Genomic DNA, 23,686 nt, shown 5'->3' on the forward strand with positions numbered 1-23,686 from the left:
AGGAGGAGGAGGCGGAGGCAAAGGGGGCTGGGTGGGAGGTGAAGTGGACTCTCTACTTGGCTAAACTCCCAGCTTTCACCAACACCACACAGCCAAAACAGAATGGAGCAGAGTAGGACAGGACAAAGAACAGGACAGAGTAGGGCAGAGTAGAACAGAGCAGAACAGTCACAGGACAGGACAGGACTGAACAGAAGGTCTCTGGGAACACAGCCAGGGCAGTGGGAGGAGGAGAGGCCAGGAGGAGGAGGAGAGACCAGGGCAGTGGGAGGAGTGGCCAGGAGGAGGAGGAGGAGAGGCCAGGGCAGTGGGAGGAGGAGTGGCCAGGAGGAGGAGGGGGAGAGGCCAGGGCAGTGGGAGGAGGAGTGGCCAGGAGGAGGAGGGGGAGAGGCCAGGGCAGTGGGAGGAGGAGTGGCCAGGAGGAGGATGGGGAGAGGCCAGGGCAGTGGGAGGAGGGGGAGAGGCCAGGGCAGTGGGAGGAGGAGAGGCCAGGAGGAGGAGGGGGAGAGGCCAGGGCAGTGGGAGGAGGAGAGGCCAGGAGGACGAGGAGGCCAGGCCAGGGCAGTGGGAGGAGGAGGCCAGGAGGAGGAGGAGGAGAGGCCAGGGCAGTGGGAGGAGGAGGAGAGGCCAGGGCAGGGCAGTGGGGGGTGGAGGAGAGGCCAGGGCAGTGGGAGGAGGAGGAGAGGCCAGGAGGACGAGGAGGCCAGGCCAGGGCAGTGGGAGGAGAGGCCAGGGCAGTGGGAGGAGGTGGAGAGGCCAGGAGGAGGAGGAGGAGAGGCCAGGGCAGTGGGAGGAGGAGGAGAGGCCAGGAGGAGGAGGAGGAGGTGGTGGAGGAGAGGCCAGGCCAGGGGGAGGAGGAGGAGAGGACAGGGCAGTGGGAGGAGGAGGAGAGGCCAGGGCAGTATGCAGAAGGAGGGAGGGGAAGTCAGGCCAGGCCAGGAAGAGGACGGGAAGCCAGGAGGAGGAGATGCCAGGAGGAGGAGGGGAGGCCAGGAGGAGGAGGAGAGGCCAGGGCAGTGGGAGGAGGAGAGGCCAGGGCAGTGGGAGGAGGAGAGGCCAGGGAGGGGAGGCCAGGCCAGGGAGGGAGACCAGGCTAGGGAGGGAGACCAGGCCAGGGAGGGAGACCAGGCCAGGGCAGGGCAGTATGGGGAAGCCAGGCCAGGAAGAGGAGGGTAAAGCCAGGAGGAGGAGATGCCAGGAGGAGGAGGGGAGGCCAGGAGGAGGAGGAGGGGATGCCAGGGCAGGGCAGGTCTTGAGAAAGAAGGGTCAACACTGCAAATATTGACTCTTTGCATCAACTTCATGTAATTGTCAATAAAAGCCTTTGACACTTATGAAATGCTTGTAATTATACTTCAGTATCCATAGTAACATCTGACAAAAATATCTAAAGACACTGAAGCAGCAAACTTTGTGAAAATTCATATTTGTGTCATTCTCAAAACTATTGTCCACGACTGTACAACTATAGTTGGCCACGACTGTACAACTATAGTTGTCCACGACTGTACAACTATAGTTGGCCACGACTGAACAGCTATAGTTGGCCACGACTGTACAACTATAGTTGTCCACGACTGTACAGCTATAGTTGTCCACGACTGTACAGCTATAGTTGTCCACGACTGTACAGCTATAGTTGTCCACGACTGTACAGCTATAGTTGTCCACGACTGTACAGCTATAGTTGTCCACGACTGTACAGCTATAGTTGGCCACGACTGTACAACTATAGTTGGCCACGACTGTACAGCTATAGTTGGCCACGACTGTACAGCTATAGTTGGCCACGACTGTACAGCTATAGTTGGCCACGACTGTACAACTATAGTTGGCCACGACTGTACAACTATAGTTGGCCACGACTGTACAGCTATAGTTGTCCACAGAAAACACATTAGTGCAACACATTCAACATAAAAAAAGCTTCCTGTTCATCAGATAACAGAAGTGCGACGCTATTTGGCTGGCAGCCACACAAGTAAATGAGCTACAATGAAAAAGCTAAAACGATGCATGGCCGTCATATTTCTAATGGTTTAGGCCCGTCATAGAAAGAATGTAGCCAGCTACATTTCCTAATGTTAAGCTTAAAGTTCATCTGCCATTTTACCTGAGAAAAGTAGGCTGGCTACGCCCAGAACAGTAGAGAGAAAAGCAGGCTGGCTACGCCCAGAACAGTAGAGAGAAAAGCAGGCTGGCTACGCCCAGAACAGTAGAGAGAAAAGCAGGCTTGCTACGCCCAGAACAGTAGAGAGAAAAGCAGGCTGGCTACGCCCAGAACAGTAGAGAGAAAAGCAGGCTTGCTACGCCCAGAACAGTAGAGAGAAAAGCAGGCTGGCTACGCCCAGAACAGTAGAGAGAAAAGTAGGCTGGCTACGCCCAGAACAGTAGAGAGAAAAGCAGGCTTGCTACGCCCAGAACAGTAGAGAGAAAAGCAGGCTGGCTACGCCCAGAACAGTAGAGAGAAAAGCAGGCTGGCTACACCCAGAACAGTAGAGAGAAAAGCAGGCTGGCTACACCCAGAACAGTAGAGAGAAAAGTAGGCTGGCTACACCCAGAAAAGTAGAGAGAAAAGTAGGCTGGCTACACCCAGAAAAGTAGAGAGAAAAGTAGGCTGGCTACGCCCAGAACAGTAGAGAGAAAAGTAGGCTGGCTACACCCAGAAAAGTAGAGAGAAAAGCAGGCTGGCTACACCCAGAAAAGTAGAGAGAAAAGTAGGCTGGCTACGCCCAGAACAGTAGAGAGAAAAGTAGGCTGGCTACACCCAGAAAAGTAGAGAGAAAAGTAGGCTGGCTACACCCAGAACAGTAGAGAGAAAAGCAGGCTGGCTACACCCAGAACAGTAGAGAGAAAAGCAGGCTGGCTACACCCAGAACAGTAGAGAGAAAAGCAGGCTGGCTACACCCAGAACAGTAGAGAGAAAAGCAGGCTGGCTACACCCAGAACAGTAGAGAGAAAAGCAGGCTGGCTACGCCCAGAACAGTAGAGAGAAAAGCAGGCTGGCTACGCCCAGAACAGTAGAGAGAAAAGCAGACTGGCTACGCCCAGAACAGTAGAGAGAAAAGCAGGCTGGCTACACCCAGAACAGTAGAGAGAAAAGCAGGCTGGCTACACCCAGAAAAGTAGAGAGAAAAGCAGGCTGGCTACGCCCAGAACAGTAGAGAGAAAAGCAGACTGGCTACGCCCAGAACAGTAGAGAGAAAAGCAGGCTGGCTACACCCAGAACAGTAGAGAGAAAAGCAGGCTGGCTACACCCAGAACAGTAGAGAGAAAAGCAGGCTGGCTACACCCAGAACAGTAGAGAGAAAAGCAGGCTGGCTACACCCAGAACAGTAGAGAGAAAAGCAGGCTGGCTACACCCAGAACAGTAGAGAGAAAAGCAGGCTGGCTACACCCAGAACAGTAGAGAGAAAAGCAGGCTGGCTACACCCAGAACAGTAGAGAGAAAAGCAGGCTAGCTTCACCCAGAACAGTAGAGAGAAAAGCAGGCTGGCTACACCTAGAACAGTAGAGAGAAAAGCAGGCTAGCTTCACCCAGAACAGTAGAGAGAAAAGCAGGCTAGCTTCACCCAGAACAGTAGAGAGAAAAGCAGGCTGGCTACACCCAGAACAGTAGAGAGAAAAGCAGGCTAGCTTCACCCAGAACAGTAGAGAGAAAAGCAGGCTGGCTACGCCCAGAACAGTAGAGAGAAAAGCAGGCTAGCTTCACCCAGAACAGTAGAGAGAAAAGCAGGCTGGCTACGCCCAGAACAGTAGAGAGAAAAGTAGGCTGGCTACGCCCAGAACAGTAGAGAGAAAAGCAGGCTGGCTACACCTAGAACAGTAGAGAGAAAAGCAGGCTTGCTACGCCCAGAAAAGTAGAGAGAAAAGCAGGCTGGCTACACCCAGAACAGTAGAGAGAAAAGCAGGCTGGCTACACCCAGAACAGTAGAGAGAAAGGCAGGCTGGCTACACCCAGAACAGTAGAGAGAAAAGTAGGCTGTCTACACCCAGAACAGTAGAGAGAAAAGTAGGCTGTCTACACCCAGAACAGTAGAGAGAAAAGTAGGCTGGCTACGCCCAGAAAAGTAGAGAGAAAAGCAGGCTGGCTACACCTAGAAGAGTAGAGAGAAAAGCAGGCTTGCTACGCCCAGAAAAGTAGAGAGAAAAGCAGGCTGGCTACACCCAGAACAGTAGAGAGAAAAGTAGGCTGTCTACACCCAGAAAAGTAGAGAGAAAAGCAGGCTGGCTACACCCAGAACAGTAGAGAGAAAAGCAGGCTGGCTACACCCAGAACAGTAGAGAGAAAAGCAGGCTGGCTACACCCAGAACAGTAGAGAGAAAAGCAGGCTGTCTACGCTCAGAAAAGTAGAGAGAAAACAGGCTGGCTACACCTAGAAGAGTAGAGAGAAAAGTAGGCTGGCTACGCCCAGAAAAGTTGAGAGAAAAGCAGGCTGGCTACACCCAGAACAGTAGAGAGAAAAGTAGGCTGGCTACGCCCAGAACAGTAGAGAGAAAAGCAGGCTGGCTACACCCAGAAAAGTAGAGAGAAAAGCAGGCTGGCTACGCCCAGAACAGTAGAGAGAAAAGCAGACTGGCTACGCCCAGAACAGTAGAGAGAAAAGCAGGCTGGCTACACCCAGAACAGTAGAGAGAAAAGCAGGCTGGCTACACCCAGAACAGTAGAGAGAAAAGCAGGCTGGCTACACCCAGAACAGTAGAGAGAAAAGCAGGCTGGCTACACCCAGAACAGTAGAGAGAAAAGCAGGCTGGCTACACCCAGAACAGTAGAGAGAAAAGCAGGCTGGCTACACCCAGAACAGTAGAGAGAAAAGCAGGCTGGCTACACCCAGAACAGTAGAGAGAAAAGCAGGCTAGCTTCACCCAGAACAGTAGAGAGAAAAGCAGGCTGGCTACACCTAGAACAGTAGAGAGAAAAGCAGGCTAGCTTCACCCAGAACAGTAGAGAGAAAAGCAGGCTAGCTTCACCCAGAACAGTAGAGAGAAAAGCAGGCTGGCTACACCCAGAACAGTAGAGAGAAAAGCAGGCTAGCTTCACCCAGAACAGTAGAGAGAAAAGCAGGCTGGCTACGCCCAGAACAGTAGAGAGAAAAGCAGGCTAGCTTCACCCAGAACAGTAGAGAGAAAAGCAGGCTGGCTACGCCCAGAACAGTAGAGAGAAAAGTAGGCTGGCTACGCCCAGAACAGTAGAGAGAAAAGCAGGCTGGCTACACCTAGAACAGTAGAGAGAAAAGCAGGCTTGCTACGCCCAGAAAAGTAGAGAGAAAAGCAGGCTGGCTACACCCAGAACAGTAGAGAGAAAAGCAGGCTGGCTACACCCAGAACAGTAGAGAGAAAGGCAGGCTGGCTACACCCAGAACAGTAGAGAGAAAAGTAGGCTGTCTACACCCAGAACAGTAGAGAGAAAAGTAGGCTGTCTACACCCAGAACAGTAGAGAGAAAAGTAGGCTGGCTACGCCCAGAAAAGTAGAGAGAAAAGCAGGCTGGCTACACCTAGAAGAGTAGAGAGAAAAGCAGGCTTGCTACGCCCAGAAAAGTAGAGAGAAAAGCAGGCTGGCTACACCCAGAACAGTAGAGAGAAAAGTAGGCTGTCTACACCCAGAAAAGTAGAGAGAAAAGCAGGCTGGCTACACCCAGAACAGTAGAGAGAAAAGCAGGCTGGCTACACCCAGAACAGTAGAGAGAAAAGCAGGCTGGCTACACCCAGAACAGTAGAGAGAAAAGCAGGCTGTCTACGCTCAGAAAAGTAGAGAGAAAACAGGCTGGCTACACCTAGAAGAGTAGAGAGAAAAGTAGGCTGGCTACGCCCAGAAAAGTTGAGAGAAAAGCAGGCTGGCTACACCCAGAACAGTAGAGAGAAAAGTAGGCTGGCTACGCCCAGAACAGTAGAGAGAAAAGCAGGCTGGCTACGCCCAGAAAAGTAGAGAGAAAAGCAGGCTGGCTACGCCCAGAAAAGTTGAGAGAAAAGCAGGCTGGCTACACCCAGAAAAGTAGAGAGAAAAGCAGGCTGGCTACGCCCAGAAAAGTTGAGAGAAAAGCAGGCTGGCTACGCCCAGAAAAGTAGAGAGAAAAGCAGGCTGGCTACGCCCAGAAAAGTAGAGAGAAAAGTAGGCTGGCTACACCCAGAAAAGTTGAGAGAAAAGCAGGCTGGCTACACCCAGAACAGTAGAGAGAAAAGTAGGCTGGCTACGCCCAGAAAAGTTGAGAGAAAAGCAGGCTGGCTACACCCAATGGGCTTTTTGGGTTTTTTGCACCCCCTTGTGTACTAAACTGGTAATACCATATATACACCAGTGTGAGAAAAGGATGGTATTTATTTTTACCTTTATTTAACTAGGCAAGTCAGTTAAGAACAAATTCCTACTTTCAATGACGGAACAGTGGGTTAACTGCCTTGTTGAGGGGCAGAACTACAGATTTGTACCTTGTCAGCTCGGGGATTTGATCTTGCAACCTTTCAGTTACTAGTCTAACGCTCTAACCACTAGGCTACCCTGCCGTATGATAATACTAGATAACACCCAATTAACACTTTCCATACATATTTGCCCATGGCAGAAGCATCAGAAAATTACTTTTTGGATCTGAATGCTAAAACATTTAGGAGATGTTGACCCATTTTTGCATAGCCCACCCTACCACGAGACATCCATGTCTTCATCACTGGGTTGAGTTGGATATCATTTAAAACGCTTAGAAAAACAGGGTTGTCAAACAATTGTATTCTTGAAAAAAATATATAAATAAATTGGGGGTATATTTTTTTATTCACCTTTAATGTCAATTATCTAAAAACTCAAATGTTAATTTTCACATTGAAGCTTAGACCTTATTTTACATCCTCGTCAACAGAGGAGTTTGTGTTGTGATGAGACAGCATTCTCTTGAATACAGGGTGGGTGTCATGTTTTGGCTGATAAATGCACTACACAAAGGTAGACACCCCTTCAAAATGAGTGGATTTGACTACGGCCCGTACCGAAGAGCTCAGTGACTTTCACCGTGCCACCTGTCCAACAAGTCAGTTCATAATACATTTCTACCCTGCCAGAGCTGCCCCGGGCAACTGTCAGTGCTGATATTGTACAATAAGAACGTTTAGGAGCAACAACGGCTCAGCCGTGAAGTGGTAGGCCACAAAAGCCAATCGCTGAAGTGTGTATATACACGCTGCTGTCTGCCATCTGTCATTTACCTGTTTAACTAACTGAATGTACCTAAGGATTTTTTTTTTAGGAAGCTGTGTTGCTTCCTACATTGAGAAAGCCATGGAATTTTAATAATGGCTAACCTAGAGATGTTCAATGAAAATGCTGACCTCACAACATGCAGTGTTCAATTGTCCCAGCCTAGCATTAGATGAGAGGAAGTTCAGGGGAAACTGATTATTCATTGACTAACTGACTGACTGACTGACTAGGGGGCATGTAGGTCTGGTTGTTGCCAGGGGATACAGCCGGTCAGCATCATGTCTTTAGGGTCATTGACTGACTGACTGACTGACTAGGGGGCATGTAGATCTGGTTGTTGCCAGGGGATACAGCCGGTCAGCATCATGTCTTTAGGGTCATTGACTGACTGACTGACTAGGGGGCATGTAGGTCTGGTTGTTGCCAGGGGATACAGCCGGTCAGCATCATGTCTTTAGGGTCATTGACTGACTGACTGACTGACTGACTAGGGGGCATGTAGGTCTGGTTGTTGCCAGGGGATACAGCCGGTCAGCATCATGTCTTTAGGGTCATTGTAGAGTGTCAGAGGATACAGCTTCAGAACAAGTCATGAAGAAATAAAATCACTGGATGGGTAAACACCTTTATGAAGGGGACCGGAGTGTTTCGTTCGAACTGTAGAAATTAGGACCCCAATTAGCCACCTAGTCGATTGCTTGGTCTCGTTAGGCCGTTGGTCAACAGAGATTATTTTAGTCGAGCAGTAACAAACAAACAAACAAATACACTGCTCAAAAAAATAACGGGAACACTTAAAACAACACAATGTAACTCCAAGTCAATCACACTTCTGTGAAATCAAACTGTCCACTTAGGAAGCAACACTGATTGACAATACATTTCACATGCTGTTGTGCAAATGGAATAGACAACAGGTGGAAATTATAGGCAATTAGCAAGACACCCCCAATACAAATAGTCCTACCTGATTACTTCTTATCAGTGCTCTGATCCATACAAATAGTCCTACCGGATTACCTCTTATCAGTGCTCTGATCCATACAAATAGTCCTACCTGATTACCTCTTATCAGTGCTCTGATCCATACAAATAGTCCTACCTGATTACCTCTTATCAGTGCTCTGATCCATACAAATAGTCCTACCTGATTACCTCTTATCAGTGCTCTGATCCATACAAATAGTCCTACCTGATTACCTCTTATCAGTGCTCTGATCCATACAAATAGTCCTACCTGATTACCTCTTATCAGTGCTCTGATCCATACAAATAGTCCTACCTGATTACCTCTTATCAGTGCTCTGATCCATACAAATAGTCCTACCTGATTACCTCTTATCAGTGCTCTGATCCATACAAATAGTCCTACCTGATTACCTCTTATCAGTGCTCTGATCCATACAAATAGTCCTACCTGATTACCTCTTATCAGTGCTCTGATCCATACAAATAGTCCTACCTGATTACCTCTTATCAGTGCTCTGATCCATACAAATAGTCCTACCTGATTACTTCTTATCAGTGCTCTGATCCATACAAATAGTCCTACCTGATTACCTCTTATCAGTGCTCTGATCCATACAAATAGTCCTACCTGATTACCTCTTATCAGTGCTCTGATCCATACAAATAGTCCTACCTGATTACCTCTTATCAGTGCTCTGATCCATACAAATAGTCCTACCTGATTACCTCTTATCAGTGCTCTGATCCATACAAATAGTCCTACCTGATTACCTCTTATCAGTGCTCTGATCCATACAAATAGTCCTACCTGATTACCTCTTATCAGTGCTCTGATCCATACAAATAGTCCTACCTGATTACCTCTTATCAGTGCTCTGATCCAGTGGAAACATGAAATAGGTTTATGTTCCAGTTGTTGTGGGTTTGTTTGTATTTCAGGAAATGGCTTCCTGAAGTCCAAAGCAGCTGATTGGTCGGCACCATTGCTAATTGGAACTGACCCCGCCCTCTCACTGGGGGATACAGCTGTCTTCAATTACAGACTCCTTCTCCAGCTGGATAAAAGAGAGCTTCTAGGCATGTCATGTGTTTTGTTGTTGGTCTGGAATAGTGTTGTGGAAAGGATTTTGTAACTTACGTTTGTGTATGCCATAGGACTGTGTTTTTGATTTGTGAAATTGTTAACTTTAGGTGTGTTTTCTGTTGTTCCCAGGGGGGAAGGCACCTTAGGAGTGCTGAGGCAAGAGGCCTGAGCGTATACATATACCTGCAGTATGTACTCTGTCTAGGCACACTAGGTAAGACCTGGGGGACCCTCCCCTGTATTTTTGGTTAGTGCACCAGGCGGTGCTAAGTTAGGTAAGTAGTGGGTAGGAGAGGGGGCTCCTTAATGTTTACTTTCTTTGGTTCCGTCCAGCCCCTTTTCCCCAAATTACTGTGTGAAGGAAATAAATTCCCTGTTAACGTTAAAATTCTCTGCCTCTGTCATCCTTAGTTCTTGACTTGGGCTGAAATGGGTTCTGTTTTATATTTAGGTGGTCCACAATACTGTTGAGTTGGTATTCTTTAAAAGGAACAGGAGCTCAAGCAGTAGAGCACTTTGAACTCAGCTCCTGTCCAAGTCAACCACTGCTTCTTATCCCTTGATCAAATAGCCTACAGCTGTGTCTGTCCTGAGCTCACTGGAGTGGGAAATTGAGGGCCCAGAATATTTTATACAATGTTGCTAGCGCAAGCCTCTGGCCGGACCAAAGTTGTTTGAAGTTCGTTGCATTTATTTGGATAGAATTTTGATTATCCACATGACAATGATATGAAGATATATTTATTTTTTACATTGGGAACGTCAGCAAAAAAATTGCATATGCAAACCATAACGGCATCTTCAGGAGAGTAATGGCAGAATCTGTGAAAACCAGCAGGAGTCGGAGAAGTTGGGTCAGGTAAATATCTCTCTTCTGGTTGCCCTTCAGGCACCAAACCTTCAGGCACTACCAGACGATATAGTGGATTTAATTAAAACACATTGTGTATCTGTTTTACACACACATATACACGATTTAAAATTTGAGCAATTTGATTGGTCTAAAGAATAGACGCCTGTCGGTCTACCAATAGCTTTATTTTGTCGGCCCAAATAGAAATAAAACATCACTAGATAAAGACATTGAAGTGGACAGGGGTTTCTCCAACTACAAGCGTCCACTTTCTCCAGTCGTGTGTCAGAGATTGTAATCCCAAGGTAGAAAATACGTGTGTTTTTCAAAAGTATCATTCAATCACATCGTAATTGTAAATGGTTGAGCAATGACTGGAGGTCACCACCTGCTCTCTCTCTGTCTCTCTCACACACACACGCCTCTCAGCAGCCAATGAAAACTGTCTTACCCTCTGTCTCAACAATGCCGTGACCGTGGCAACCCTTCTATCCCCTTTGGCGGGTAGTAAACAGCCACTTAATCAACTGAAGCCCTTTCACTGTAATCACGTCTCAGTTCACACCTGAGCTTTCTGTCCAGGAGAAACAGGTTATGGAGGAGCCCCATGTCTGTCCAGGAGAAACAGGTTATGGAGGATCCCCATGTCTGTCCAGGAGAAACAGGTTATTGAGCTCCATGTCTGTCCAGGAGAAACAGGTTATGGAGGAGCCCCATGTCTGTCCAGGAGAAACAGGTTATGGAGGAGCCCCATGTCTGTCCAGGAGAAACAGGTTATGGAGGAGCCCCATGTCTGTCCAGGAGAAACAGGTTATGGAGGAGCTCCATGTCTGTCCAGGAGAAACAGGTTATGGAGGAGCCCCATGTCTGTCCAGGAGAAACAGGTTATGGAGGAGCTCCATGTCTGTCCAGGAGAAACAGGTTATGGAGGATCCCCATGTCTGTCCAGGAGAAACAGGTTATGGAGGAGCTCCATGTCTGTCCAGGAGAAACAGGTTATGGAGGAGCCCCATGTCTGTCCAGGAGAAACAGGTTATGGAGGAGCCCCATGTCTGTCCAGGAGAAACAGGTTATGGAGGAGCCCCATGTCTGTCCAGGAGAAACAGGTTATGGAGGAGCCCCATGTCTGTCCAGGAGAAACAGGTTATGGAGGAGCCCCATGTCTGTCCAGGAGAAACAGGTTATGGAGACCATGTCTGCCCAGGAGAAACAGGTTATGGAGCCCATGTCTGTCCAGGAGAAACAGGTTATGGAGACCATGTCTGCCCAGGAGAAACAGGTTATAGAGCCCATGTCTGCCCAGGCGAAACAGGTTATGGAGGAGCCCCATGTCTGTCCAGGAGAAACAGGTTATGGAGGAGCCCCATGTCTGTCCAGGAGAAACAGGTTATGGAGGAGCCCCATGTCTGTCCAGGAGAAACAGGTTATGGAGGAGCCCCATGTCTGTCCAGGAGAAACAGGTTATGGAGGAGCCCCATGTCTGTCCAGGAGAAACAGGTTATGGAGGAGCCCCATGTCTGTCCAGGAGAAACAGGTTATGGAGGATCCCCATGTCTGTCCAGGAGAAACAGGTTATGGAGCCCATGTCTGTCCAGGAGAAACAGGTTATGGAGGAGCCCCATGTCTGTCCAGGAGAAACAGGTTATGGAGGAGCCCCATGTCTGTCCAGGAGAAACAGGTTATGGAGGAGCCCCATGTCTGTCCAGGAGAAACAGGTTATGGAGGAGCCCCATGTCTGTCCAGGAGAAACAGGTTATGGAGGAGCCCCATGTCTGTCCAGGAGAAACAGGTTATGGAGGAGCCCATGTCTGTCCGGCTGTCTCAGCTGAGGTCTCTTGGTCTCTGTCTGATCCAAACTGAACACATTCTATGTTGCTGTTCAAACACGTTGCATATTGTAGACATGTGAACTTGAACACTGTGGTATCTGAGCCAAAGGTTGGCTGGACTTTGCTATTGACCTGTAGATCCCTACTTCATAAACGTCCAATTATCTAACTTTGCTGTTGAAGTATAGACATCTGAGTTGCCAAACTGTTTTTCAGGATGATATGTGATGTTTTATTTGTGTGCTCTTTCTCTCGTCAAAACTAAGGAATAATGTAGTAACCAAAAACTTTCAACAAATCAAAATATATTTCAGATTCTTCAAAGTAGCCACCCCTTTTGCCTTGACAGCGTTGCACACTCTTGGCATTCTCTCAACCAGCTTCATGAGGAAGTCACCTGGAATGTATTTAAATTAAACAGGTGTGCCTTGTTAAAAGTTAATTTGTGGAATTTCTTTCCTTAATTAGTTTGAGCCAATCAGGTGTGTTGTGACAAGGTAGGGGTGGTATACAGAAGATAGCCCTATCTGGTAAAAGACCAAGTCCATATTATGGCAAGAACATCTCAAATAAGCAAAGAGAAACGAGTCCATAATTACTTTAAGCCATGACAGTCAGTCAATCCGGAACATTTCAAGAACTTTGAAAGTTCCTTCAAGTGCGGTCACAAAAACCATCAAGCACTATGATGAAACTGGCTCTCATGAGGACCACCACAGGAAAGGAAGACCCAGAGTTACCTCTGCTGCAGAGGATAAGTTCATTAGAGTTACCAGCCTCAGAAATTGCAGCCCAAATAAATGCTTCAGAGTTCAAGTAACAGACACATCTCAACATCAACTGTTCAGAGGAGACTGTGTGAATCAGGCCTTCATGGTCCAATTGGTGCAAAGAAACCACTTCTAAAGGACACCAATAATAAAAAGAGACTTGCTTGGGCCAAGAAACACGAGCAATGAACATTAGACCGGTGGAAATCTGTCCTTTTGGTCTGATGAGTCCAAATTTAAAATTTTTGGTTTCAATGGATTATCTCTGCATGTGTGGTACCCACCATGAAGCATGGAGGAGGAGGTGGTGTGGGGATGCTTTGCTGGTGACACTGATTTATTTAGAATTCATCAATCTACACACAGGGCCTCCCGAGTGGTGTAAGGAACTGCATCGCAGTGCTAGCTGTGCCACTAGAGTTTCTGGGTTCGAGTCCAGGCTCTGTCGCAGGCAGAGGTCCATGGGTGGCGCATCGTCCGGGATAGGGGAGGGTTCGGCCCAGCGTCGTCCGGGTTAGGGGAGGGTTTGGCCAGCAGGGATATCCTTGTCCCATTGCGCACTAGCGTCTCCTGTGGCGGGCCGGGCGCAGCGCACGCTGACACGGTCGCCAGGTGTACGGTGTTTCCTCTGACACAATGGTGCGGCTGGCTTCCGGGTTAAGTGGGCATTGTATTGTGTCAAGAAGCAGTGCGGCTTGGTTGGGTTGTGTTTCGGAGGATGCAAGGCCTTCACCTCTCCTGAGTCCGTACGGGAGTTGCAGCGATGAGACAAGACTAACTACCAATTGGATACCACAAAATTGGGGAGAAAAAAGGGGTAAAAAAATAAATAAATAAATGAGTAGGTGAACAGATCTTTCCCCCCGTGAAGCATGGAGGAGGTGCAATGGTGCTTTGCTGGTGACACTGTCAGTGATTTATTTAGAATTCAAGGCACACTTAACCAGCATGGCTACCACAGCATTCTGCAGCGATACTCCATCCCATCTGGTTTGGGCTTAGTGGGACTATCATTTGTTTTTCAAGAGGACAATGACCCAACACACCTCCAGGCTGTGTAAGGGCTATTTGACCAAGAAGGAGAGTGATGGAGTGCTGCGTCAGATGACCTGGCCTCCATAATCACCTGACCTCAACCCAATTGAGATGGTTTGGGATGAGTTGGACTGCAGAGTGAAGGAAAAGCAACCCACAAGTGCTCAGCATATGTGGGAACTCCTTCAAGACCTTTGGAAAAGCATTCCTCATGAATCTGGTTGAGAGAATGCCAAGAGAGTACATAGCTGTCAAGGTAAAGGGTGGCGACATTGAAGGATCTAAAATATACAACACTTTGTTGGTTACTACACGATTCCATATGTGTTATTTAATAGTTTTGTTGTCTTCACTATTATTCTACAATGTAGAAAATAGAGTACAAATAAAGAAAAACCCTGGAAGGAGTCGGTGTGTCCAAACGTTTGACTGGTACTGTATATATTTATAGGGTTTGTGTATTTTATATTGTATTCTACAGGACACATCTGGAAAAGGTTACTTGGTCTTAATGTCTTCCCTGTTTTTCTTGACTAAAATGCATTATTTACCCAGAGAAGTGACGACATTTTAAATAATTTAATCAACAGGGAAAGCCTTAACATTTCAAATTGATTAAGAATGTAAAGGTGAAATCAACGAGATAACACAGTAGTAAATAATAAATTCAGTAAAATATCAAGGAATAGGATTGAGGGCATAAAGAAAATCAAATGAGCTCTGCTCCTCAATAACAACAATGAGCTCTGCTCGTCAATAACAACAACGAGCTCTGCTCCTCAATAACAACAATGAGCTCTGCTCCTCAATAACAACAATGAGCTCTGCTCGTCAATAACAACAACGAGCTCTGCTCGTCAATAACAACAATGAGCTCTGCTCCTCAATAACAACAATGAGCTCTGCTCCTCAATAACAACAATGAGCTCTGCTCCTCAATAACAACAACGAGCTCTGCTCCTCAACAACAACGAGCTCTGCTCCTCAACAACAACAATGAGCTCTGCTCCTCAACAACAACAATGAGCTCTGCTCCTCAATAACAACAATGAGCTCTGCTCCTCAATAACAACAATGAGCTCTGCTCCTCAATAACAACAACGAGCTCTGCTCCTCAATAACAACAACGAGCTCTGCTCCTCAATAACAACAACGAGCTCTGCTCCTCAATAACAACAATGAGCTCTGCTCCTCAATAACAACAATGAGCTCTGCTCCTCAATAACAACAATGAGCTCTGCTCCTCAATAACAACAATGAGCTCTGCTCCTCAATAACAACAATGAGCTCTGCTCCTCAATAACAACAATGAGCTCTGCTCCTCAATAACAACAATGAGCTCTGCTCCTCAATAACAACAATGAGCTCTGCTCCTCAATAACAACAATGAGCTCTGCTCCTCAATAACAACAATGCGCTGACCCCTTCCTTTTAAAACCACAACGTTATTACAGTAAGCTCCAGTAATCCCTGATTTGGAATGGAAATGTTTTCAGGTGAAGAAAATCCATTGTAAACGAACACTAACAAAACAAATAAGCCAAAATAAATCAATGTAGTCCCCCCCCCCCCCCACACACACACACAAAATCACAAAAATGTGACTCCAAACCCAGTGTTATTGTTTGGTGATGACGTGAGCATGTATTAGATAATTAATTATTAATGTCTTACTCCCAGTGGAGTAAGCCTTGGATTAGACCAGTTATCTTGAGATGTCTCCATGTCAAGAAAGCCACACACACACACAGCTTCCATCAGATGGGATTGGTTGTAACATTTTAATCCCTTTGAGCAATTAGGAAATGTCAGGCTTGCTGTAAACTTAAAATAACACGAGACTACCATTGGTCTACTCTAGCGCAGTCTACTTCAGTTTGTACACTGACAGCAAAGCAAAGCTTGAAATTAGCCAAACAAAGACTACTCAGACCTTGTTTACATGGACTAGCATAGGGTCGATCTGCACTCGCTCAGCGGCAGACAACACACTGCAGTTAGTACCAATAAAGAAAGAGACAACAAGCTACACCTGGTCGAAGGAAGCTGAAGTATTCAAACTGTAACCAAATGACGTGGTGAGCCCAAGCAGTGCAGATCGGTACACAGAGAGCACAGCCCTACCTGAGCTAATAGCACCGATAGGTACAGGGCATTTAGAAAGTATTCAGACCCTTTGACTTTTTCCACTTCGTTATGTTACAGCCTTATTCAAAAATCCCTTAATCTACACAAAACACACCATAAATGACAAAGCAAAAACAGTTAGACATTTTCCAAATGTATTAAACATACAAAACTGAAATATTACATTTACAGAAGTATTCAGACCCTTTTACTCAGTACTTTGTTGAAGCACCTTTGGCAGTGATTACAGCCTCAAGTCTTCTTGGGTATGACACTACAAGCTTGGCACAACATTGGATCATTCAGAGATCCTCACTGAACTTCTGGAGAGAGTTTGCTGCACTAAAAGTAAAGGGGCTGAATAATTTTGCACGCCCAATTGTTCAGTTTTTGATTTGTTAAAGTTTGAAATATCCAATAAATGTCGTTCCACTTCATGATTGTGTCCCACTTGTTGTTGATTCTTCACAAAAAAATACAGTTTTATATCTTTATGTTTGAAGCCTGAAATGTGGCAAAAGGTCGCAAAGTTCAAGGGGGCCGAATACTTTCGCAAGGCACTGTACATAGAGACGGCAGGTGGACAGACAGGTTGCTGGTCACGCTGCCAGAGAGCTACTCGAAGCGCACGTGCTGAATAAGTCAGTCATTATTAGTGAACGTGCGTTATGGTCATGTTAAATTTGTAACACAAAAAAAAAAAAGCCATTTTCACAGACTTGAAAGACAGATCAGTGATTACTGCACAAAAGCAGATTAAACTATTTTGATAAAATAATGTAATTATTAGTGGGTCTTATGGTTGTGGAAGGTTTCTATTCAGCCTATTTGTAACTTCGCAAGCTCTGATTTCATTAGACCATAGCTGACTGTTTGTATTTGATCTTTAAAATGTACAACAAAATTGATTTAGATTTTTTTTTAATTAGATATCATGGAAGCACCCATAAAAGTTTGAAAGAAAATGTAGATCTGATTTTTTTTTTTTAGGCCATATTGCCCAGGCCCACAAAAACCAAGGCCTAACCCTAGCCAATAGTACAGGTAGATGGGTACACAGAGACCACACACGGTCTAACCCTAGTAGCTAGCCAATAGTACAGGTAGATGCATAGAGACGGCAGGTGGACAGAGACAGGCTGCAGGTCACGCTGCCTGCCAGAGAGCCACACCTGTGGTCCTGGTAACTCACCTGTAGTAAAAAGCTCTACTGCAGCAGACTTTGACCTGTAGTCACAGGTACAGATCACCTGTGACTGGAGTAAGCCTAGCTTCTACGCTGCAAAACGTCCTCATGACAGAGCTCAGTGAGAGATGAGGACTGCTTTCTCCACGTCTCCTTCAGAATCCTGAGGCGACGACGTGTGTGGTAATACACAGAATCCTGAGGTGACGACGTGTGTGGTAATACACAGAATCCTGAGGTGACGACGTGTGTGGTAATACACAGAATCCTGAGGTGACGACGTGTGTGGTAATACACAGAATCCTGAGGTGACGACGTGTGTGGTAATACACAGAATCCTGAGGTGACGACGTGTGTGGTAATACACAGAATCCTGAGGTGACGACGTGTGTGGTAATACACAGAATCCTGAGGTGACGACGTGTGTGGTAATACACAGAATCCTGAGGTGACGACGTGTGTGGTAATACACAGAATCCTGAGGTGACGACGTGTGTGGTAATACACAGAATCCTGAGGTGACGACGTGTGTGGTAATACACAGAATCCTGAGGTGACGACGTGTGTGGTAATACACAGAATCCTGAGGTGACGACGTGTGTGGTAATACACAGAATCCTGAGGCGACGACGTGTGTGGTAATACACAGAATCCTGAGGCGACGACGTGTGTGGTAATACACAGAATCCTGAGGTGAAGACGTGTGTGGTAATACACAGAATCCTGAGGTGATGACGTGTGTGGTAATACACAGAATCCTGAGGTGACGACGTGTGTGGTAATACACAGAATCCTGAGGTGACGACGTGTGTGGTAATACACAGAATCCTGAGGCGATGACGTGTGTGGTAATACACAGAATCCTGAGGTGATGACGTCTGTGGTAATACACAGAATCCTGAGGTGACGGCGTGTGTGGTAATACACAGAATCCTGAGGTGAAGACGTGTGTGGTAATACACAGAATCCTGAGGTGATGACGTGTGTGGTAATACACAGAATCCTGAGGTGACGACGTGTGTGGTAATACACAGAATCCTGAGGTGAAGACGTGTGTGGTAATACACAGAATCCTGAGGTGACGGCGTGTGTGGTAATACACAGAATCCTGAGGTGAAGACGTGTGTGGTAATACACAGAATCCTGAGGTGACGACGTGTGTGGTAATACACAGAATCCTGAGGTGACGACGTGTGTGGTAATACACAGAATCCTGAGGTGACGACGTGTGTGGTAATACACAGAATCCCAGACATCACGGCGGTGATGAATTGGACTGAAGGTTTGTGTTTTAGGTAAGCCATGGTAATGGAGACCATGTTCACAACAAGTCTGACTTGCACAATGAGTGTTCAAGTGATTTCCTATTAGAGGTCGACCGATTAATCGGAACGGCCGATTTAATTAGGGCCGATTTCAAGTTTTCATAACAATCGGAAATCGGTATTTTTGGGCGCCGATTAAAAATAAAAAAAAAATAGTACTTTTTAAAATATGTATATACCTTTTATTTAACTAGGCAAGTCATTTAAGAACACATTCTTATTTTCAATGACGGCCTAGGAACGGTGGGTTAACTGCCTCGTTCAGGGGCAGAACGACAGATTTTCACCTTGTCAGCTCGGGGGATCCAATCTTGCAACCGTACAGTTAACTCGTCCAAGGCAATTACGACCTGCCTCTCTCTCGTTGCACTCCACAAGGAGCCTGCCTGTTACGCGAATGCAGTAAGCCAAGGTAAGTTGCTAGCTAGCATTAAACTTATCTTATAAAAAACAATCAATCATAATCACTAGTTAACTACACATGGTTGATATTACTAGATATTATCTAGCGTGTCCTGCGTTGCATATAATCTGACTGAGCATACAAGCATACAAGTACCTAAGTATCTGACTGAGAGGTGGTAGGCAGAAGCAGGTGCGTAAACATTCATTCAAACAGCACTTTCGTGCGTTTTGCCAGCAGCTCTTCGTTGTGCGTCAAGCATTGCGCTGTTTATGACTTCAAGCCTATCAACTCCCGAGATGAGGCTGGTGTAACCGATGTGAAATGGCTAGCTAGTTAGCGTGCGCTAATAGCGTTTCAAACGTCACTCTCTCTGAGCCTTCTAGTAGTTGTTCCCCTTGCTCTGCATGGGTGACGCTGCTTCTAGGGTGGCTGTTGTCGTTGTGTTCCTGTTTCGAGCCCAGGGAGGAGCGAGGAGAGGGACGGAAGCTACACTGTTACACTGGCAATACTAAAGTGCCTATAAGAACATCAATAGTCAAAGGTTAATGAAATACAAATGGTATAGAGGGAAATAGTCCTATAAATACTATAACCTCTTACCTTGGAATATTGAAGACTCATGTTAAAAGGAACCACCAGCTTTCATATGTTCTCATGTTCTGAGCAAGGAACTGAAACGTTAGCTTTCTTACATGGCACATATTGCACTTTTACTTTCTTCTCCAACACTTTGTTTTTGCAAATTGAACATGTTTCATTATTTATTTGAGGCTAAATGTATTTTATTGATGTATTATATTAAGTGTTCATTCAGTATTGTTGTAATTGTCATTATTACCGATTTTTAAATCGGCTGATTTATTTATTTGTATCGGCTTTTTTGGTCCTCCAATAATCGGTATCAGCGTTGAAAAATCATAATCGGTCGACCTCTATTTCCTATACAAAGCCCTAGCTGACGTTAAGGTATACCAAACAATAAATCACAGCTGTCTTTTTTTTGTCTGGCAACTTACCTTACCGGTCTCACCAAAATAATATTTGGGTCAATACTATATTACACTTCTGCCAAGTAGTTGACAAAGTAGAAAGTTGTAGGGGTGTGGTTAGCTCTAACTCGTCTCCCTGAAGACCCATGGTCCAGGACAGAGAGGCTTTATCAGGATGGTCTTTAGGCTGTGCCCACCGGCAGGAAGTAGGGGACTTCCTTTGGGAGATTTGGGAGATTCCAACCACCACAACACCTCCCTGCCTCTCTTTGGGAGATACAACAGATCTAGTTTCTCCCCTATTCCCAGATCATGAGGTCTGTTTAAAAATTAAACATACAACACAGTCCAAAATGGGTATCAAACAGCCCCTATCCTGTAGTGAAGATATGTTTTCAACAACATGCTCACAAACCAAGAAAGAGGAGTCATGTTCAAACACGTTGGGAGACGGGACTTGTCTGGTTACTCCTTGTTCCGGCCAAACGCGAGGCCACGCCCACAGACATTAGTTTCTTCTCTACAATGAGTCTGGATCGGAGTACCTCCCCGGGGGATTCTAGAATGGAAATCCATTCTAGACCTTCTGATTGGTCGCAGAAACCGATTGAGTTGTGCCAGAGCCAGGTGTGTAAAGCTGCGTTTTGAAAATGTGTAATTGGCTTTGATACTCTAATTGGTTAGGAGATGATCCAATCGCTGATGACTTTGTTTTGTACCAAAAGCCCTCATTTTGGATGTCACCACAAACGACTTCCTAGTATGCTGCGGAAGAACTCACTTTGAGTTGTCGGGCGAAGTCGGGGCACGTTTGGAAAGAAATTATTAGACATAATAGCAATGTCTGGTAGTAGTGATGCAACAGATGCATTGGGAAACGGTTGAGTTTCTGTTAAGGTCAGATAAAAAGACATTATGTTTGTTTAACTTTGTTTTTTAAAATGTTTTTAACTTTATGTTTTTTTTGTTTCCCCAGTTTGTCCATCGGTCTGGTTTGTCTGGTTCCTGAGAATCAATCTCTCTCTCTCTCTCTCTCTCTCATATATCTCTCTCTCATATATCTGTCACTGTGGGATCATCTACGTTGGTGGTGTGTGTGTAAAACGATGGCTCCAGCTCAAATGTGTCCCTGTGTGATAGCAGAGGCGGGCTGGTCGGCCAACCTATCAGGTCCAGCTCAGAAAGACAAAAGACAGACATGTCACTCACAGACTCATTTAACAAAGACCGACAGCACAATGACTGAGGCCTAAATGGCACCCTATCCTCTTTTAGTGCACTACCTTTGGCCAGGGCCTATAGGGAATAGGGTGCGATTTGGGATGTATGGCCTTGGTAGCCGAGCCTGGCAGGCTCAGGGATGAGGGCTGACAGAATGGGATGTGAACAGGCTCAGGGATGAGGGCTGACAGAATGGGATGTGAACAGGCTCAGGGATGAGGGCTGACAGAATGGGATGTGAACAGGCTCAGGGATGAGGGCTGACAGAATGGGATGTGAACAGGCTCAGGGATGTTGGCTGACAGAATGGGATGTGAACAGGCTCAGGGATGAGGGCTGACAGAATGGGATGTGAACAGGCTCAGGGATGAGGGCTGACAGAATGGGATGTGAACAGGCTCAGGGATGAGGGCTGACAGAATGGGATGTGAACAGGCTCAGGGATGAGGGCTGACAGAATGGGATGTGAACAGGCTCAGGGATGAGGGCTGACAGAATGGGATGTGAACAGGCTCAGGGATGAGGGCTGACAGAATGGGATGTGAACAGGCTCAGGGATGTTGGCTGACAGAATGGGATGTGAACAGGCTCAGGGATGAGGGCTGACAGAATGGGATGTGAACAGGCTCAGGGATGAGGGCTGACAGAATGGGATGTGAACAGGCTCAGGGATGAGGGCTGACAGAATGGGATGTGAACAGGCTCAGGGATGAGGGCTGACAGAATGGGATGTGAACAGGCTCAGGGATGAGGGCTGACAGAATGGGATGTGAACAGGCTCAGGGATGAGGGCTGACAGAATGGGATGTGAACAGGCTCAGGGATGAGGGCTGACAGAATGGGATGTGAACAGGCTCAGGGATGAGGGCTGACAGAATGGGATGTGAACAGGCTCAGGGATGAGGGCTGACAGAATGGGATGTGAACAGGCTCAGGGATGAGGGCTGACAGAATGGGATGTGAACAGGCTCAGGGATGAGGGCTGACAGAATGGGATGTGAACAGGCTCAGGGATGTTGGCTGACAGAATGGGATGTGAACATGCACTTGTTGTTTACGGAGACATGGTTGTTTTTTTTTTCTCTCCCTCACCGTAGAGAAATACCTTTTCCTAATGTCTGTCTGTCTGTGAGTCGAGGCCTTCATTCTCTTCAAAGAGGATGGTATTTAACCACGTAAACAGAGTCCAACTATCTCAAAGAGAATCAAGAAGGATTTTCTATGAACCAAAAACCTGTACAGTTGTTAAACTTCTCAATGTGATTCAATGACCAGGTAAATATAGCCCCATTTATTAATGTGATTCAATGACCAGGTAAATATAGCCCCATTTATTAATGTGATTCAATGATCATGTAAATATAGCCCCATTTATTAATGTGATTCAATGACCATGTAAATATAGCCCCATTTATTAATGTGACTCAATGATCATGTAAACACAGATGCCCATACAGCCCAATCTATTAAAATAATAAGTTATTATATTTATTTTGATGTCATTATTATTCCCTAAACTGAACAGGGACAATAGTCTCACCAAATTGCCCCAGAAACTACAGTTAAATGGAATACCTGTCAAACCATGTGAGGTCTCATGTAGCCTAGGATAAATAAGGCTTGGTTCTGACTCACTTCTACCAGGTACTGCTTATCCTCAGTCTAGCGAACGTCAAACTCAGCCTCTTTGTGCGTAGGTAAGCGGCACGGTCAGGGCGCACCTTGCGCAAAAACTTTGCCCCGTTTTGGCATTCAGAAAACCTCGTTTTATCGGTCTACAACTACAAAAGTTGTTAAAAAAAAACATACCTCTGGTGGACTTAAATTGAACGTATCAGCTATTTTCCCGTAGAGTTCTTTGACGTTACTAAATCCCTCGATCCTTCCCGTGGGGCTGCCGTGGGCGAGCTGAGTGTGGAACACTAGTTTGGGCCGCAGGTTGGCAGGTGGCGGTGGGAGCCCCGCTCCGTTTACGGTCGACTTCACGGAGCTCCCAGTTGCGTGTCCACCGACCTCCTCATTCTCCACCAGGTTCGAGCTCTCTCTCGACTTGTTCTTCTTTCTCCTCAGTCCTAAAGGCATTGTGGTTTTTTGGCGTCAATAAATCGGTTTGATCGGTTGATAAATCCTTTGGTCTGTCGGTCCGGTTAGAACATTGGAGTGGCTACCAGTTGCACAAATCCTCTTTCCTTCCGCATTTACCTCGACAAAACCTCGACTGACTCTCCTTTTTCCAGGTTCGACTTTGTTCTTCGACAGTGAGTGACTCGTCAACCCAACCCCAAACTTGCAAATTAAACGGCGGTGATATTCAACAGGTAGGTGGCGAACGTGCGACGCGATGTTTTCCTCGTTGTGTCTATCGTACTGTATCTATCTTACTGTATCTCTCAACTCTGTCAGACAACTGCGCCTCTGTTTCAATATGCTGGGAACGCAGGCGCAGTGGGGGCATGGAGATATGCGCCGAACAGGCAGGCCTGTTATACCTGTCGTCCTGCTGACTCAGGTGACCAATCTGAGTCTTCAATCAAAACAACATGTGTTTCAAGAACATACATGGACACATTTTGTTATAAAGTAGAGTACTTAAAGTTGTTACCCTTAGTTGTTTCCCCCCCCCTTCATATGGAGTTGATTTATTTAGGCCTATAAAGGGGCTATTGACTTGGACCATTGACTTGGACCAGATATCGGCT

General features: G+C 46.4%; 1 protein-coding gene across 1 annotated transcript in view; it reads right to left on the minus strand.

Annotated features, from left to right (window-relative positions):
• LOC110508261 (PDZ domain-containing protein GIPC1) overlaps positions 1 to 23,447 on the minus strand; it is a 50,255-nt gene extending 26,808 nt beyond the window's left edge. The window contains exon 1 of the mRNA XM_036966534.2: positions 22,797 to 23,447. Within this exon, the coding sequence (XP_036822429.1) occupies positions 22,797 to 23,069 (273 nt within the window). The 5' untranslated portion in view covers positions 23,070 to 23,447. The remainder of the gene's footprint in view (positions 1 to 22,796) is intronic.
• Positions 23,448 to 23,686: the final 239 nt, after the last annotated feature.

This window comes from Oncorhynchus mykiss, chromosome 28 (assembly GCF_057628025.1).
Source record: "Oncorhynchus mykiss isolate SJ-2025 chromosome 28, ASM5762802v1, whole genome shotgun sequence".
Taxonomy (NCBI): Eukaryota; Metazoa; Chordata; class Actinopteri; order Salmoniformes; family Salmonidae; genus Oncorhynchus; species Oncorhynchus mykiss.